This window comes from Geotrypetes seraphini, chromosome 4, assembly GCF_902459505.1.
Source record: "Geotrypetes seraphini chromosome 4, aGeoSer1.1, whole genome shotgun sequence".
Classification (NCBI taxonomy): domain Eukaryota; kingdom Metazoa; phylum Chordata; class Amphibia; order Gymnophiona; family Dermophiidae; genus Geotrypetes; species Geotrypetes seraphini.
The window spans coordinates 7,859,791-7,879,033 of record NC_047087.1 but is presented as its reverse complement, the minus strand read 5'-3'; the positions used below and the strand labels follow the sequence as shown (position 1 = coordinate 7,879,033).

Sequence of the window (19,243 nt, the reverse complement as noted above, 5' to 3'; positions counted from 1 at the left end):
ACCCACCCTTCACGGTATTCCATCACGACAAGGTGGTACTCCGCACCCATCCAAAGTTCCTACCTAAAGTAGTGTCTGATTTCCATCTCAATCAGTCCATTGTCTTACCTGTGTTTTTTCCCAAGCCCCACTCTTACCCCGGAGAAGTGGCGCTCCACACTCTTGACTGCAAAAGAGCGTTGGCCTTTTACCTCCAACGCACTCAGCCACACCGGAAAGTCCCACAACTGTTTTTGTCCTTCGACCCAAACCGGTTAGGTCACCCAGTTTCCAAACGCACCTTGTCCAACTGGTTGGCCGATTGCATCTCCTTTTGCTACGCTCAGGCTGGTCTCGCGCTGCATGGTCGAGTAACGGGACACAAAGTCCGAGCGATGGCAGCCTCCGTAGCCTTCCTCAGGTCAACACCTATTGAGGAAATCTGCAAGGCTGCCACATGGTCTTCGGTTCATACCTTCACCTCCCACTACTGTCTAAACTCCCTGTCCAGAAGCGATGGCCGGTTCGGCCAATCGGTGTTGCGAAATCTATTTGCTTAAATTGCCAACTTCCCTCCATCCCTTTTCAGTTAGCTTGGAGGTCACCCACATGTGAGAATATCATGCCTGCTTGTCCTGGGATAAAGCACAGTTACTTACCGTAACAGGTGTTATCCAGGGACAGCAGGCATATATTCTCACAACCCACCCACCTCCCCGAGGTTGGCTTCTTGGCTAGTTAAGTGAACTGGAGACCACGAGGGGATGCACCCCCTAGTGGAGCAGGAAGGCACGCATGCGTGGAGCAGCAGAGCAAACTTAAATCTTCAATCAAGTTTGCTTGAAAATGCTTCCGCATCGGGGCTCCGTAGATGACGTCACCCACATGTGAGAATATATGCCTGCTGTCCCTGGATAACACCTGTTACGGTAAGTAACTGTGCTTTTTGGCTTCCCTGGGCCGCATTGGCCAAAAAAAATGTTTCTGGGGCCGCGCAAATGCTGCAGCAAGGCAGAGGAGGGAGCCGGCAAGACGGTAAACACCAGGGGGCAGCAGAGGAAAACTGCATCGCTCTTGACCAGGGCCGGACAAAATACTTCATGGGGCCGCAGGTTGGACACCCCTGCTTTACAGCTGTGGGATTCAAAAGGCATCCCAGTGGGGTGGCACTGGAGAACATGACTACTCATCTGAAATGTCGGTAGTTTTTGACTGTAGTAGTTTATCTTTTTAATGCCAAATGTTTGTGGAAACAGAAAATGACGGCAGAAAAGGGCCATAGCCCATCAAGTCTTCCCACCCCCCTAGGTTTACTTTCCTAGAGATCCCACTCCTAACGACCCAACTCCTTAACTCTACCTTCTTAGTTATATGTAATTGGGTCATATGCTGTTATGTATGTAATAGTATTTAAGCCCATTACATTAACGGGTGCTAGAATAGATGTCTGTCTTTCTTTTTTTTCTGTCTCTCCCTGCCCCGTCTATCTTTCTTTCTTTCTGCCCAGACCCTCACTGAAGCCGCCTTCCAGCTGTGCCAGCTAAGGGATCCCTCGCCGTTTCCTCAATCCAGCTCTGGCTTTCACTTTCCAGTGGCTATTCCATGTCTCTCTTCTCCTCACCAACCCAGGCCCCAACTTCCAGTCGGGCATCTCTTTCCTCCCCCACCCAAATATCAGTAGCGGCAGCGGCAGCAGTCCTGACCTGCCAAGCCCCCATTCCTTACCCAAAGCAGCAGTGGCAGCGCTGTAAGCAAGCTGTTCGCGGCCAGCCCCGACAGGGCTTTTCTTCTACCGCATCCAAAGTGATGCGACAGAGGAAAGGCCCTGAACATAAGAAATGCCTCCGCTGGGTCAGACCTGAGGTCCATCGTGCCCAGCAGTCCGCTCACGCGGCGGCCCAACAGGTCCAGGACCTGTGCAGTAATCCTCTATCTATACCCCTCTATCCCTTTATCCAGCAGGAAATTGTCCAATCCTTTCTTGAACCCCAATACCGTACTTTGCCCTATTTGCCACGAACAGCCTGTTTACAGCGCTGCCACTGCTGCTTTGGGTAAGGAATGGGGAGGTTGGTGGGTCAGGACTGCTGCCACTGCGCTGAGATGCTTCCCTGGTCGGTGATTCCTCCGTGCTCGGCGGCTTCCTCTACTGCGCATATGGAGGCACAGCATTTCAAGTTTGCATGCGCAGCTAGGGTTTTATTATTATAGATGTATTGATCAGCAGGGTGGAGGTTATAGGAGGGTGGAAACGGGGAAGTACCCAAAATTTCTGTTATTAAATTGTAGATCAGTAAAGAATAAAACCGCAGTTATTGAAATTGTAACTTTCCCTCCTATCCCTCACTTTTCATGTTTGATCTAACTAGTAAGTCTGTTTTACGTTATTGTACTCACTCCCCATTTCTTAATTTGTACTGTACATTGCTTAGGAAACTAAATAAGTGATTTATCAAGCTCTAATAAAAACTTGAAACTTGATTTGGTAGTAAATAAAGAGGTGGAGATTTTGTTTGTTTTACAGAAACTTGGATAAAAACAGATGAAGCCTATTTATATCAAGTACTCCCTTTGGATTTTGAGCTTTTCTCTCGTTCAAGGTCATATAGGAGAGGGGGAGGGATAGCTATTGTTTATAAATCATCATTACAATTGTTTGAATTGAAGGTAGAGTCGTTTTTATAGAAGGAATTATTGTTGGTTCAAATTGGGAGGAGAAGGCCGACTTATTTGGCAGTGTTTTATTGTCCTCCAGGTTTGCCAGTCAAGACGTGGAACAATATATATCAGACTATAGCGGATTTATCAGTGAGATTCTCAAGGTTAATGATAGTGGGAGATTTTAATATTCAGGTTGATATGGTGAATGACTGTAAAACAAAGTATTATCCCAGGACAAGCAGGCAGCATATTCTTGACTGATGGGTGACGGCACCGACGGAGCCCCGGTACGGACAATTTTAGAGTGATTGCACTCTAAGAACTTAGAAAGTTCTAGTTAGGCCGCACCGCGCGTGCGCGAGTGCCTTCCCGCCCGACGAAGGCACGCGGTCCCCAGTTTCTTAGTTTCCGCGGAGCTAAGAAGACGCGTGTTTCCAACGGCTGTTGGAAAATTTTTTCTCGCCTTCCCGCTCGCGCGTTTTTTCTTGTCGTGAAGTGTTCACGTTCTTGTTTTCTTTCTTTTCTTAAAAAAAAAATATATATATATAATTTTTTCCGATTTTTTTCCGGTCGGCCCCTGCGGGGCCTGTTGGCACCATCGAAGCCTCGGGCTTCGATTTTGCTACGGCCGTTTTTCCCTTCATGCCCCCTTCACCGGGTTTTAAGAAGTGCCAGCGGTGTGCACGTCCTATTTCCCTTTCCGACCCACACAAGTGGTGCCTTCAGTGTCTGGGTCCGGACCATAGGGCTGAAATGTGCACCCGCTGCAGTTCTCTCCAAAAGAGAACTCTAAAGAACCGCCAAATTCAACAGCGGATTCTTTTCGGGGCCGCCATGGAAGTTCCCCCGACATCGACACCGACAACTTCCTCCAAATCGGCACCGGTGACTTCGACACCGCAAGATCCATCCGCGGTGTCTCACCCTGTAGGTAAGCCGGCTAAGAAGCCATCCCCTACTGTCCTTGGCCTGCCAGTCGAACAAGCAGTGAGTCAAGTCCTGCAGACTGTGCGCCGGCCCCGCAAACGCTTCGCTCCCATTGAAGTCACTGCCTCTTCATCGGCATCAACTTTGCCTGAGCGTCGAGCTGCACCGCAGGTACCGAGCAAGAAAAAACCGGTACCGGTGCCATCGGGCCCATCTTTGGATGAGAGAATAGCATCCATCCTTCAGACCCAACTTAAGGAGCAATTACAACACTTGCTCCCGGCTCTCTTAACTCCACACCTTCCAGTGTCGGTACCTACTGAGCCTTCGGTGCTGATAGTCGAACAGCCTATTCTGTCGGCATCGACGTTATCGGCACCGCAAAAATCTGTCTCTATGCCGGTTCTCTCGGCAGAACCAAAGTCTCTTCGACACACCGCTTACTCAACTTCTGAGCCGGTGCCGTTCTCTGACACCCGTACCGCTGTACAGTCACCCGGTACGGTGTCCATGCGATCAGGTAAATCGGTGCGCAAGACCAAGCATACCGAGCCTTCTACTCCCCTTTCTCAGGGCTGTCTTTCATCGGTACGGGACCCTGATTTGTGGGATGATTCTGACGACCCTCTCGGTACCGAGGCAGATTATTCTTCAGATGAGGATGATCCATCGGTGCAGGATCCTGCTAGCAAGCCAGAGCACTCGTCCTTCACCAAATTTCTTAAGGAAATGTCAGACACCTTTTCCATCCCTCTAGAGTCTGACTCTAAAAAATCCAAGGCATTTCTTGATGCTTTGGATTTCGACCAGCCTCCTAAAGAATTTTTGAAGTTACCCCTCCATGACATCTTGAGGGAAACTTTTTATAAAAATTTGGAAACCCCTCTAACCGTTCCAGGAGCCCCTAGGAAGCTGGAATCTCTTTATAAAGTGATTCCCATACCAGGGTTTGACAAACCCCAGCTGCCCCATGAATCTCTGCTGGTGGAGTCAACCCTCAAAAAATCGGCAGGCTCTAGTGTGTACGCCTCTGTCCCTCCTGGTAGAGAGGGCAAGGCCATGGATAAATTTGGAAAAAGGCTTTACCAAAATGCAATGTTGGCCAACCGTTCAGGTAATTATGCATTTCACTTCTCTTTTTACCTGAAACATCTGATTCAACAAGTGGCCTCTTTTCAAAAGTATCTTCCTGACCGTAAACTTCCTGCATTTCAGCAATGCACTTCCATTCTTCTGCAACTCAGGAAGTTTATGGTCCGTTCCATCTATGATACTTTTGAACTTACGTCACGTGCCACGGCTATGTCTGTGGCGATGAGACGATTAGCATGGCTACGAGTCTCAGACCTTGATGTGAACCACCAGGACCGCTTTGCCAATGCCCCCTGCCTGGGTGACGAACTGTTTGGAGAGTCTATGGATACCACCACTCAAAAACTCTCTGCCCATGAGACGAGGTGGGATACTTTGTTGAAAAATAAGAAGAAGAAGCCTCCTCCTCCTCGTCCTTTTAGACAACAACCTTCATATCAGAGGCGATTTTCTGCTCGGCCGGTTCAGCCTCATCCTCCTCAATCTCGGAGGCAACGGTAACAACATCAACAGGCTCGTCAGCAACAGCAGCCTGCTATCAAGCCTGTCACTCAGACTAAGCCGACTCAGCCCTTTTGACTCCCTTCTCCAGGGCATTGCCAGTCTTCCTCCCTCCCGTCCTCTTCCACAGCCTATAGGAGGTCGACTAAACATTTTTCACTCTCGATGGGAAGTAATCACCACCGACCAGTGGGTGCTCTCGATCATAGCCCACGGCTACTCCCTCAATTTTCAGACTCCTCCGCCGTTAGGCCTGCCAAAAGAGTCTGCTTCCAACAAGTCTCAGTCCCTCCTTCTCGCTCAAGAGGTTCAATCCCTCCTTCTTCTCAATGCCATCGAAGAAGTTCCTCCAGATCAGAGAGGTCAGGGATTTTACTCCAGGTACTTTCTAGTTCCCAAAAAGACCGGAGACCTCCGACCTATCTTAGATCTCAGAGATCTCAACAAATGTTTGGTCAAGGAGAAGTTCAAAATGCTCTCTCTTGCCACCCTCTACCCTCTTCTCTCTCAGGACGACTGGCTATGCTCCCTCAATCTCAAAGAGGCTTACACACACATTCCTATCCATCTGACGTCCAGGCAATTCCTACGATTTCTTATCAACCAACATTATTATCAGTACAAGGTGTTACCCTTCGGTCTGGCCTCCACTCCCAGGGTGTTCACCAAATGCCTAATTGTGGTAGCGGCCTATCTTCGCTCTCACAACTTTCAAGTCTTCCCTTATCTGGACGACTGGCTGATCAAAGCTCATACACCTCAGGCTGTTCTGCTTGCCACCAATCAGACCATTCACTTCCTTCGCCTGTTGGGGTTCGAAATCAATCTGCCCAAATCGCACCTCATCCCAACTCAGCGACTTCAGTTCATTGGAGCCATTCTGGACACTGTTCTGATGAGGGCGTTTCTTCCATCAAACCGCCTTCAAACCATCCTTCATCTCTGTCAGCAGGTGTTTCAGCAGACTACCATCTCTGCAAATCACATGATGGTGCTCTTGGGGCACATGGCCTCCACAGTACATGTCACCCCCTTCGCACGTCTCCACCTGCGTACTCCTCAATGGACCCTAGCGACTCAGTGGTCACAAACGACAGATCCTTGTTCACAACACATATCTGTGACCTCGTCTCTTCGACAGTCGCTTCTTTGGTGGTTGACATCTTCAAATCTTTCCAGAGGTCTACTGTTCCATCTACCTCCTCATCATTTTGTGATCACCACAGACGCATCCCCTTATGCCTGGGGAGCTCACCTGAACGAATTCCAAACTCAGGGGTTTTGGACTGCCCAGGAAAAGAAATACCACATCAATTTCTTGGAACTCCGAGCAATGTTTTATGCCCTCAAGGCTTTTCAACATCTTCTCTCTCCTCAAGTACTTCTCATTTGCACAGACAATCAAGTTGCAATGTACTACATCAACAAGCAGGGAGGGACGGGCTCTCGCCTGTTGTGTCAGGAAGCCCAAAGGATCTGGTCTTGGGCAACAGCTTGTCACTTATTCCTGAAGGCTGTCTACATTCAAGGAGAAAAGAATTCCTTAGCAGACAATCTCAGCAGAATTCTCCAACCTCACGAATGGACTCTTGACCCTTTGACTCTCCAGTCCATTTTCGCTCAGTGGGGCACTCCTCAAGTGGACCTTTTTGCAGCTCCTTGCAATCATCAGCTGCCCCTGTTTTGCTCCAGACTCTATTCTCCTCACCGTCTGGCAGCGGATGCATTTCTCCTAGATTGGACCAATCTCTTCCTATATGCATTTCCTCCTCTACCGCTCATGCTGCGGACATTGTTCAAGCTCAGGAGGGAACGAGCCACCATGATTCTCATCGCTCCACGGTGGCCCAGGCAGCATTGGTTCTCCCTTCTACTTCAACTCAGTTCCAGGGAACCCATACTTCTTCCACTGTTTCCTTCTCTGCTTACTCAGCATCAGCAGACACTTCTGCATCCCAACTTACAGTCTCTGCACCTGACAGCTTGGTATTAGAGAATGACACGGTGACGGTTTACCCGCGGCCACCGCATTTAAGCCGCGGGTCACCGCCGAAAACGGGGAAGAAAACTAGCAGTCGCTGCGGTGACGGGGACAAGGCCATTCACCGACCGCGGAAACGGTGAACAGGTTTGTCCCCGCGGGCCAATGTACCCCCTTCTAGGAACCGCTATTTACCTGTGTTTCACCGTGCTCCTCATTTGTCAGATCAACCCTTCCTGCCAATCGCAGCAGAAGGGTACCCAACCCCTCCTGCCGGTCCTCCCAATGGCCTCCCCTAAGATCGCCGGCAGGAGGGTACCCAACCCCTCCTGCTGGACCCCCCCCCCAACGAACCCTCCCACCCCGGAACCCCCTTAGTCTTACTTTCCAAGTTGGACCGGACAGCTCCTCGCTCGTCTGGCCAGCAGGCCTGCCTCCGTCCAAATGAGGCGGGCCCGCCCCTCCCCTCCCCTGCCTAACCCACAGGATCCTAGGGCCTGATTGGCCCAAGCACCTAAGGCCCCTCCTATAGCGGGAGTGGCTTTAGGTGCCTAGACCAATCAGGCCCTAGGATCCTGTGGGTTGGGCAGGGTAGGGGCGGGCCCGCCTCATTTGGACGGAGGCAAGCCTGCTGGCCATACGTGTGAGGAGCCGTCCGGTCCAACTTGGAAAGTAAGACTAAGGGGGTTCCGGGGTGGGAGGGTTCGTTGGGGGGGGGGGGTCCAGCAGGAGGGGTTGGGTACCCTCCTGCCGGCGATCTTAGGGGAGGCCATTGGGAGGACCGGCAGGAGGGGTTGGGTACCCTTCTGCTGCGATTGTCGGGAGGGCTGTTGGGGGGGGTCTACAGGAGGGGTTGGGTGCCCTCCTGCCGTGATCGCTGGGGGGAGGGGAGACTTGCAGCCGTAGCCGCGGTCACTATGCTAATCACGGCAGGGAGATCTTTGCCGCGATTAGGTACAGCGGCCGCGTCTAATTACCATATAGGCTAACATTGTAAGCATTTAAAGTACATGTCGTGTTTGTTTTTGCATTGCTAGCCCCAGGGGTGGTGGAAGATTAGTGATTGAAAAACTGTATGAAAAATAACTATTTTAAATTTCGTGATCAAAATGTGTCAGTTTTGAGAATTTATATTAATTAATTTTTTCTCTGCGTGTTTTGTTTTTGTATAGTTATTAACTAATATTTAACTAAGTTTTAAAGAATGTTTCCTTTATACGTAAATAAAGAAAAGTGAATGGGATTGCAGTGGCGGTGACGGGGCGGTGAAGAGGATGGTGAGACGGGGACGGGGCGGTGACGGGGATGGTGAGACGGGGACGGGGATGGTGAGACGGGGACGGGGCGGTGACGGGGACCAATTTTTTCACCGTGTCATTCTCTACTTGGTATCTCTCGGGCTGACTTCGGCTCACTCACTCCTTTCCCAACCTGGCCGTTCTATCATTGATGCTTCCAGGAAACCGGCCACGCTTCAGTGTTATCAGCAGAAGTGGTCTCGATTTTCTTCCTGGTGTCTCTTACATCACCATAATCCCATGTCTCTAGCAGTGGAACTGGTGTTGGACTATCTTCTTTCCTTGTCTGACTCTGGTCTCAAATCTACTTCCATCAGAGTTCATCTTAGTGCCATTTCTGCCTTTCATGAGCCAATTCATGGAAAACCCCTCTTGGCTCATCCTTTGGTTTCTAGGTTCATGAGGGGCCTTTTCAATGTGAAACCACCTCTTAAGCCCCCTCCTGTAGTCTGGGATCTCAATGTGGTTCTTTCTGCTTTAATGAAGCCTCCTTTTGAACCTTTGGCCACAGCGCATTTCAAATTTCTTACTTGGAAAGTGGTCTTCCTTATAGCTCTCACTTCTGCCAGGAGGGTCAGTGAGCTGCATGCACTAGTGGCCGATCCACCTTTCACTGTTTTTCACCATGATAAGGTGGTCCTCCGTACACATCCAAAGTTTCTCCCTAAGGTTGTGTCTGACTTTCATCTTAATCAGTCCATTGTCCTACCTGTATTTTTTCCAAAGCCTTATACTCATCCAGGTGAACAGGCTTTGCATACCTTGGACTGTAAACGTGCTCTGGCTTACTATCTTGAACGCACCAAACCTCACAGATCATCTCCTCGACTGTTTTTGTCCTTTGATCCTAACAAGTTGGGTCATCCTGTATCTAAACGCACCCTATCCAATTGGCTTGCTGCTTGCGTTTCATTCTGTTATGCTCAGTCGGGCCTGACACTGGAAGGTTCTGTCACGGGCCACAAGGTTAGAGCTATGGCAGCGTCTGTAGCTTTCCTCCGTTCCACTTCCATTGAGGAAATCTGCAAGGCTGCTACTTGGTCCTCAGTTCATACTTTTACATCTCACTATTGTCTGGATGCATTCTCCAGACGGGATGGACACTTCGGCCAATCTGTTTTACAACATTTGTTTTCCTAATGGCCAACCTTCCCTCCATCCCTCTTTTTGTTAGCTTGGAGGTCACCCATCAGTCAAGAATATGCTGCCTGCTTGTCCTGGGATAAAGCACAGTTACTTACCGTAACAGGTGTTATCCAGGGACAGCAGGCAGATATTCTTGCGTCCCTCCCACCTCCCCGGGTTGGCTTCTTAGCTGGCTTATCCTAACTGGGGACCGCGCGCCTTCGTCGGACGGGAAGGCACTCGCGCACGCGCGGTGCGGCCTAGAGTGCAATCACTCTAAAATTGTCCGTACCGGGGCTCCGTCGGTGCCATCACCCATCAGTCAAGAATATCTGCCTGCTGTCCCTGGATAATACCTGTTACGGTAAGTAACTGTGCTTTTTCAGGCCTTGTTAGCGGATTTGAAGCCGGAACAATGCGTTAAGGGGACAACACAGAATATAGGAGATAATTCTAAACAGGTAGAGAGTGACCCAATTTCATGGAGTGATCATTATGTAATCAGTTGGAATATAAATTTGGATATTCAACCCGATAACAGTTCTAGTTTAGAAGGGTAGAAAAAATACAGAGCGATACATTCTCTTGAGTTAAATGAAACTTCACCTCTTTCTTAAGTTCCCTCCTGAATTTAAGGAGGCTCCATTAATGGACCAGGCAGAAACATGGAATCGGGTGCTATAGGAGGTGTTAGATGAATTGGCACTATTAAAGGTAGGAAAATTAAAAATCAAAAATACTTGGAGGCAGTTAAGGAGGGCAGAAAGAGTTTGGAAAATTAATATGGAAAAAAACAAGTTTTTCTTTGCATCACCAAATTTAAATGAAGATGTTGCATCGATTGTTGTAAATGATACAACTTACAGCATCCAGTCGACCATAAAGATACTTGGCGTAATTTTAGATCGTACTCTGACTTGTTGATTTGAAAGGGCTTTTATTCTTTATGGAAACTAAGAACTATTAGAGCATATTTTGATGTTAATTCCTTTCGATTGCTGGTTCAATCACTTATCCTTAATCAATTAGACTATTGCAACATTGTTCATCTTGTTGGTTCCCAGAAAACCCTCCATAGACTGCGCATAATTCAGAATGCAGCAGTTGGACTGATTTTCAACTTGAGGACGTTTGACCACATTACTGATTCTTATCATTGACTGCATTGGCTTCCAGTTGAGGTGCGGGTTAAGTTTAAGCTTGGCTGCATTTGCTTTAAGGCACTTACAGGCTCAATTCCCGAGTATCTCATGGAATCTTTTATTATTACAAGTTCTAAACATCTTAGAAAATCGCATCCACTGTTCTCATTCCCCTCAGTTAAGGGATGGAAATACAAGAAATTTCAGGAACGACTGCTATCTTTTCTGGCAGCCTCATGGACTAGGGATTTAACTCATATATTTACATTTCCAATTTCATACCAACAATTTCATCGTGCCTTAAAAACTTATCTTTTTAGGGAATCTTTTGGAAGTTAGAATCTGCATCCTTATTTATTTGTACAGTGGAACCTTGGTTTACGAGCATAATTCATTCCAGAAGCATGCTCGTAAACCAAAATACTCGTATATCAAAACGAGTTTCCCCATAGGAAATAATGGAAACTCTCTTTGATACGTTCCCCCCCCCCCCCGCTCGAATCGGCACCCCCTGCCCGACCAACTTTAACTCACCCCCCGTCTGGCATCGGCACGAGAACCGTCATCACTCCCCCCCGCTCGAATCGGCACCCCCCCCCCCCCGTCTGGCACTGGCCCTGGCCCATAGGACGTGTTGGTGCTGCTTGAAGATCTTCCTGCCTCTGCCGGCTTTGAGCATGCATCTGCTCATGCTCAAGCCCTTCTAATTCTCCCTCTCGCCGAGATTCTCAGAGAGAGGGAGAATTAGAAGGGCTTGAGCATGCGCAGATGCATGCTCAAAGCAGGCAGAGGCAGGAAGAAGATCTTCAAGTGGCACCGGCACATCCTGTGGGCTGCGTGCCGTTGTCAGACGGGGGGTGAGTTAAAGTTGGTCGGGCGGGGGGGTGCCGGTTCGCGCGGGGCGGGTGCCGGATCGAGCGGGGGGGGAGGGCTTTGCCGGTTCTCAGGGTGGGTGCTCACAAATCGAGTCAACACTCGGTTTGTGAGACAAGTTTTGCGAGAATGTTTTGCTCGTCTTGCAAAACACTCGCAAACCGAGGTTTGACTGTATTACTAATTTTTGTGAACCGCATAGAACTTAATGGTATTTGTGGTATGCAAGTGAATTTTATGTTATGTTAGAAGAACCAGTTTAGCTAGGAGGCGTAAGAATATTCAGAATATTTATAATAGGGAATTAAAGAAGGCAAAGAGAGATTATTTTTTACAAAAAATTAAAACCGTGAAAGTTCCAACAAAACAACTATTTTCTATAGTAGCAGCTTTAAAAAATGGAGATTCCAATAAAATGATTAGAATAATGCCAGAGGCAGAGGGACTTGCAGATTTTTTTCTGTTCAAAAATTCTAGACTTACAATCGGGGTTAAAACATCTGCAAATCAGTCAACCTGATTCATTGAGGACCGATTTAGAAGAAAGAAACAGATGTAGGAAAATATAGTTGGTCAGCTTTCCAATTACCATCTGTATCCAAATCGGAAAAATTATTTGGTAAAATGCATGTCACCTTTTATGATTTAGATGGCTTTTAAGTTCTAGACATGGTCTTTTAGCTTTAATTATGATACAGAATAGTCTAAATAGTGGAGAGATGCCTGCATGTTGGAAAAAGGCAATTATTAATCCGATAATGAAGAAAGATGTAGATAAATTGAATCCAGCTAATAGACCAGTCTCTAACCTTTGTTTCTTAGCAAAATTAATAGAGGATAGTATTGGAACAACTGGTGTCTTACATTGAATCAACAAAGACTAGCGGGGTTTCGATCAATGCACAGTACTGAGACAGTGCTAGCAGGCTTTCTTAGTGAGGTTCACTCAATCTTAGATGGGGGAACTTTGCAATAGTAGTTTCATTAGATTTGATTTAGTGGATGATGGTCTTTTACTAAACTGCTTACATGAGATTGGTTTAACAGGAGTAGTTTGGGACTGGTTTTCAGCATTTCTTCACGGACATACCTTTAGAGTGGTCACTGAGGGATCAATATCTCAGGATAAATTGTTAGATTGTGGTGTACCTCAAGGGTCAGCTTTATCACCACTTCTATTTCATATCATTCTGAGTCCCTTGGCATGACAAATTGGGGAGTCCTGCTCCTGACTTCTCAATCAGCCTCTTAACTTCTCCAGATATTTTTGCCAATCTTTTGTAGTTTATGAAAGCTAACCTCTTCTTCCTTATCTTCTCAGCTACTACTTTTGAGAACCAAAGTGGCCTTTTTTCCTCTTACTTATTTGCCTCACAAAAAGATTTGTCGCCCATACAATAACTCCTTCTGTTTTGCCCTCTCTATTTCTACTCCTTCCAGGCATTCCCATCCAAACAAAATGACTTTTTTAAAAGTCTAGAACCTTTACTTTTGAATGAGCGCTCTCGACACCTGTCTTAATATTAAACTGTACCATATGAATTATCTTACTGTTGCTGTTTATCCTTTTTTAATCTGCTGTTCTGTATGTCTGCTTGTATGTGAACTTAAACATAAAAACATAGAAAGATGACAGCAGAAAAGGGCCACAGCCCATCAAGTCTGCCCACTCTATTGACCCACCCCATTGAGTCTGAGTGCTAGTGACCTAGTTCCTTAACTTGACCCTCGTAGGGATCCCACGTGGATGTCCCATTTATTCTTAAAATCGAGCACGCTGGTGGCCTTGATCACCTGCACCTTGTAACCTTATATGTACGTAAGCTTGCAACCTGTTCTGGGCTCTTTTGTGAGGACGGGCTAGAAAATTGACTGAATAAATAAATTACATAGAGCTGGTACCTAGCATCTCCAGGTTACTCCACTGGAGGAACAAGGGAAGCCACCCTCTTAATCCCTTGAAACTGGCAAAGGATACCTGACAGCCTCAGGAGCTAAGGCTGTTTATAGAACAATAGAAGGTGATGGAATGGTGACTGAAAGGATTAATATGGGTCAATTCAGAATGTTGGCTTTTTATTACAGATTTTCTGAAGCATTTGACCTGGGACTACATTGTAGTTGTTTGTTTGGGGACAGTAAGTAGACACATGTTTTCTTTCTCTGGTGTTTAGATGGCTGGTATCCATAAGAGGACTGCACGGACAATTGGTATTGCAGTGGACCCCCGCCGGCGTAACAAGTCAACAGAATCTCTGCAGGCTAATGTACAGAGACTGAAGGAGTACCGCTCCAGAGTTATCCTCTTCCCAAGGAAGGCCTCTGCTCCCAAGAAAGGCGACAGCTCTGTAAGTATTTGTGGACCCTTGACTTTTTTTTTGTACTCACTTGGGGAGGTAGTTTCCCCCTTGTCCAAGTGGTTCTTCAATTAACATAAACCATAAACTTGTCAGCTTGGGCCGTAGGGTAGGAGTGAAGTGGTTTCTAAGAAGAGGAGTATTGGGATAGGCGTATTGAAGAAACCCCATGTGCCTGTCTGAATAGTTACATTTGGTTGGATTGTTTTGCTAATAAAAGTTATTGATTAAAAAAAAGAATTAATTCAAGACAAAACAGAACATAATTCTAATCTTAATCGGACGAGGATTGTAGCTAGTCACAGCTTTATAGGAAAGACTGTCCTAAACTTTATAGAGAACATTATCTAAGTTCAGAGATCAAAGACTTGGGATGTCACTTGCCAGTGACACATTCCATCTGGTTTCAGAAAAAGCACAATTTCAAATTTGACAAGCTTGTGCTTTTACCAACATTGCTGTCAGGATGACAGAGGAGAAAAACGACTGCCAGAAAACCAAAACCTTTTTCTGTTTGCACATCGTATCAGAGGACTTCTGTACTAATTCTGTTCTTCATGGAGCTGAGTCGCTGTGGTTGTGCTGTATTCCTACTAGACACTTTGCTAGGCCAGAGATTCTCAATTGAGTCCTCGCGACACTCCCAGCCAGTATATGTTCCTGAAAACCTAACTGGCTAAGTGAGGGTTCAGCAGATAGTAAGTGACCTGGAAGGTATATGTGCTGCAGTTCAACAGTCATGATGACAGTGTGTCCAGAATTTCTGCATCCCATCATGATTCACACATCAGCCCTTTTGGAAACTAAGACTATGCAGCTGTGGTAAGACCAGTTTCTGGAGGAAAAGTCTTTAGTCTGCTATTGAGACATATATGGGGGAAGCCACTGCTTGCCCTGGGATCGATAGCATGGAATGCTGCTACTATTTGGGTTTTGGCCAGGTACTATGGACTTGGAATGGTGCAGTGTAGAGAATGGCACGGGGATAAATTTTTCTTTGTCCCATCCCCGTGAGTTTTGTCGATGTCCCATTCCTGTAAGCTCTGCCTTAACCACACAAGCTTCGAACACTTATGATTTTAAGGTGGTTGAGGCTTGCGCAGATGAGGACCGAGCTTGCAGGAATGGGGCAGGGACAGGAAAATGAGTTCCCACGGGGATGGGGAAAAATTTGTTCCCATGTAATTCTCTAGTAGTAGAGAAGGGGACAGGAAGCAGAGACGGGGACAAACTTTTTGTCCTGTGTTTTTCTAAAAAAAAAAAAAAATAATAATAATAAAACAAACAAACAAAACCCCCCAAATACCTTGAGACTAGTTTTCAGTATGTAAAAACTTAACACATCTTGGACAATTGGCAGCTGAATTCAGTGATGAAAAAAACCTGCAGAAACTGCTTTTGGATTTCATTGAACTACTGTAACTTGCCTTGAGCTACCACTTAGACCAGGGATCTCAAAGTCCATCCTTGAGGGCCGCAATCCAGTTGGGTTTTCAGGACTTCCTCCAATGAATGTGCATGCACATAGATCTCATGCATATTCATTGGGGAAATCCTGAAAACCCGACTGGATTGCGGCCCTCAAGGAGGGATTTTGAGACCCCTGACTTAGACGTAAAACTAAATGCAAAAATCTTTTCCCCTCTTGGAAAGAATATTTCCTGTCACCTATCTCTGGATCATGGGTAGAGCTGAAAGTTGGCATTGGTTTGCACCTGGAGCAGTGAGAAGGTCGGCAATTGTATCCTGAATTCACATATCTCTTAGGACATGAGACGGAGGATTTTGCAGTGGTCTACGAAGGTTGAAACCAATGTCTGTAATGTCCTTTCTGTTTCTAGGCAGAAGAGTTGAAGCTGGCAACGCAGTTGATGGGCCCCATTATGCCCATCAGGAATGTAAGTATGAACACCTTCTCCTTTGCGGGTTGTCAGCTCAGATGTGCTTCTCAAAACCCTTACTTTGAATGAGGATAATGTTGCAGGAGTTGAGGAGCAAATGATTCTTGCTTTGTGCCCATCTCTGGGAAAAGGTGAATGAAGTAGCGGAACCAAAACGTTCAATAGCTGGTTTTTCATGTCATGGGTCCATAAGCAGTCAAACAGTTATATTTCAACTTCTGTAAGGTTGGTTTTATTTTCACATGAAAGGTGGAGTTTGAACCATTATATTAGCCATTGTTTTCTCTAATAGAATTCATTTAAACCTAATTTTTTGCACTTTTCCCCAGCTACCAGCTGTTCAGCACCTTCTGCCAGTCATTTGTTGGTTTTCAGAATCTTTCTCTAGTTAAAACAATGACTTCATATAAGATCCCACTGAAACCATTGTATGCGCTGTGTAGAATTTATTTTTAATTAATACAATTTATGTACTGCCCCAAGCCCTCCAAAGGGAACAAAGCAATATATAATCAAAATACAATTGACATTAAAACTCAAAATGTCCTTATAAACTAATCTCCTACAACAAAATCGCATCAATAATACCAGCTATAGTGATGATGATGGGATCATTATCAAGAGGCACCTTTGTAACAGTTTATCAGAAAGCCATATTTTACAAGCTGATTTCAGTCAATTGGAGGCTTTTGTAATGTGATGAAAAAGGGAGTAGCTCTATCGATCTGTCCCTATTCCGTATCATCTTACTGACTGTATTTAGCACTAACCAAAGTCCCTACTTAATATTATTGTGGGTAAACTTAAATATAGGAGATTGCAGTAGCCCATACTGGAGAGAAGGTTTCTCAGTGCTTCAGGAGGCTTGTTTTGTAAAAATATGCACAACCTATTCTTTAGCACTCTCCAGACCAGTAGAGGTTAATCTTTACGAATGGATATATATCCAATCATGACCAGCAGGTGGAGACTGGTCTGGAGAAGCTAAAAGAAAGTAAATTAGCAGAACCTAATTTCTCCTTCCAAAAACTGCATTATTTTATTTAAATCCATTCCAATGCCTTTACCAATGCCTTATTGGTTTGACGCATAAAATACTAGAATCAAATGTCTAGGAACATGTAATGTAATAAAAGAAGTCTGGTTAGATGAACCAGTTTATAAAGCCAATAAGCTTTACACTTCCCCCTCCCCATTCGCGGTTTCTGCACTCGCGATTTCACATAATTGCGATTTTGGAAGGGGGGAAAAAACCAACAAACCCATATTTTTGCCTTACCTGGTGTTCTAGCGGGCTTTCGGGGCAGGAGTAATCTTCCTACGCTCCTGCCCCGTGTAGATCGCCATGAGGAAATGGCTGTGGGGAGTTCCCATCATAGTCTTGAGAGACTACGGGAACTCCCCACAGCCATTTGGGTCATTCCATGTCAAGTGATCAGATTCTTGGAAAGTGCCCTGCATGACCATCACGGATTTTGATGAAACTTCATATGCAGAGTCCACCATGTCTCAAACGAACTTTGGTAAAGTTTTAGTTTCGCCTGTGGAATATTTGTGGAGATATAGCCATTTGTTTGACCCCATACCACAATGAAATACAGTACGACAATGACATTCTGACAACTTTGAGACACAATATCTCCCGAGCTGTGTTTCCAAAAAAACTGAAACTTAGCTACCCTGCACAAGTTTTTGAGCTCTGTTCATTGCTACCAATAACAATTTTTGTCGAGCACTGAGTGAATGGCTGAATTACAGTAAACTTGGCCGAAAAAATTAGTGCTCCAAAAAAAGTCAAAGTTTGACATTACTTAGCTCCCACAATAATTGAGTAATAAATGCGAAATTTGGCGCATAATGTCTCAGTACAACGTTGTTTTCAAAAGTACAATTTCAACCTCCAAGCTCTTTCCATTAGTTTACAAATTAAGTGTAAAGTTGCTAATTTGTGTAAAAAGGCCAAAAATAGGGTATTTTCAGCCTGCTTTTACAGAAAAATACCTTTCAGAAACTCTTTCAAATCAGTCTCATTAGAAAGAGCATATTTCAAACCCCCTAGAAAAGTGGACTTCATTTTTCAACGCAGGTTAACAATGGCTGAAAAAGGGGGACAAAGTTGGGAGACGTTGCCACGGCAACAACCTCTATTTCAACATAGTTCTGTCATTTTTTAAGTTACAGTTTTGTATTGACGTAGTATTACTACTACTCTATTGCGTTGGTCCATGGTGACATTGTCACTACCAGTTCAAGAGTTTGAACTGGCAACCCCATCGCCATAGGGGTCACGCCCGATAGCTGTGCAATACCAGCCACTGGTGGGCCACTTCGTCCAGGTTCCCAAGCCTCGCATTTGGTTTCTTTGTCAAGGTTCCAAAACCTTTTGTTGGTATCTTTCTGGTTCCAAAGCCAATGATTAGGGTGTCTTATCCTAGGTTCCCAAGCCTAAATTGGGTATCTTATATGGTTCCCAAGCCGAAGTGAAGTCCACTTTGATTTTAACTGCCAGCAATCTTTATAACATTCTGTTAAATTTTTGAGCCACTTTCTTCAATGCAGTTTCTGGAAATTGATATTGGCAGCCGGATGATGTAACTGAAGGGGCACAAAGCATGCAGATGAGGTGTTGCTCTGGAACCCAACAAACGTCTTGCCTTTCTGGCCAATAAAACGAATGAGCTGGACCGTGAGGATGCATAAATTTTATCAATGCATCATTTTGTTCAATTGAGACTTCAACAACGTTGCCTGTCCACCATTGATTATCGTAAGTACAGGCAACGTAGCAACCAGGAAAGATTTCAAATTTGGAATGGCAGTATCAGAAATTTTGGCAACAAAATTTATTGTGTCATTTGAAACTTTGCTGACACGAACCGAGTTTGAGTCGACTGGTACAAATTGGTGGTGCTCTCTGGTACCGGCTACTGTGCTGCTTTCATGCCATCTTTCTTCTTGAAACTTTTTGCTTTCTTCAATTTCTTCTTTTGGAACATAAATGTATTTAACTCCGTGTATATTTTGGTCACAAAAGTTAAATAGATCCTTTGGCGTCAATATTTGATCCGTTGATGGTCTTTGGAGGCTAGCCCGGGCAGCCAGTCGTTTAGTTGTTCCACCAACTCCATCGCAGGGTGATTTTCCGTGGCTAGTTCCAAAAAAATTCCATTCAGCCTCAATGTTGAAATCATTTCTGTGATTGCACAAATTCACAAAGTTCTTGTAGTTTTTATATTGTGCAGCTGAGCTGTCACTGAAGTAGTATATTTTGGTAATGTTTGTTTGAGTTACCAAAAATTCGATCAACTTTTGAATAAACACGTGTACAGATATCGTATCATGTTGCATATGATCAGAAATAATGCAACAGTTTACAACTTGCAATGTGCCCACTTCATTGAGGTAA

General features: G+C 45.6%; 1 protein-coding gene across 2 annotated transcripts in view; it reads left to right on the top strand.

Annotated features, from left to right (window-relative positions):
• The window catches only part of RPL13 (ribosomal protein L13), a 41,606-nt gene that overhangs the window by 11,010 nt on the left and 11,353 nt on the right, over nucleotides 1-19,243 (top strand). For both annotated transcript variants that reach the window (XM_033942736.1, XM_033942737.1), the window contains exons 4-5: nucleotides 13,754-13,927; nucleotides 15,778-15,834. In XM_033942736.1, coding sequence (XP_033798627.1) covers nucleotides 13,754-13,927; nucleotides 15,778-15,834 — 231 coding nt within the window. The remainder of the gene's footprint in view (nucleotides 1-13,753; nucleotides 13,928-15,777; nucleotides 15,835-19,243) is intronic.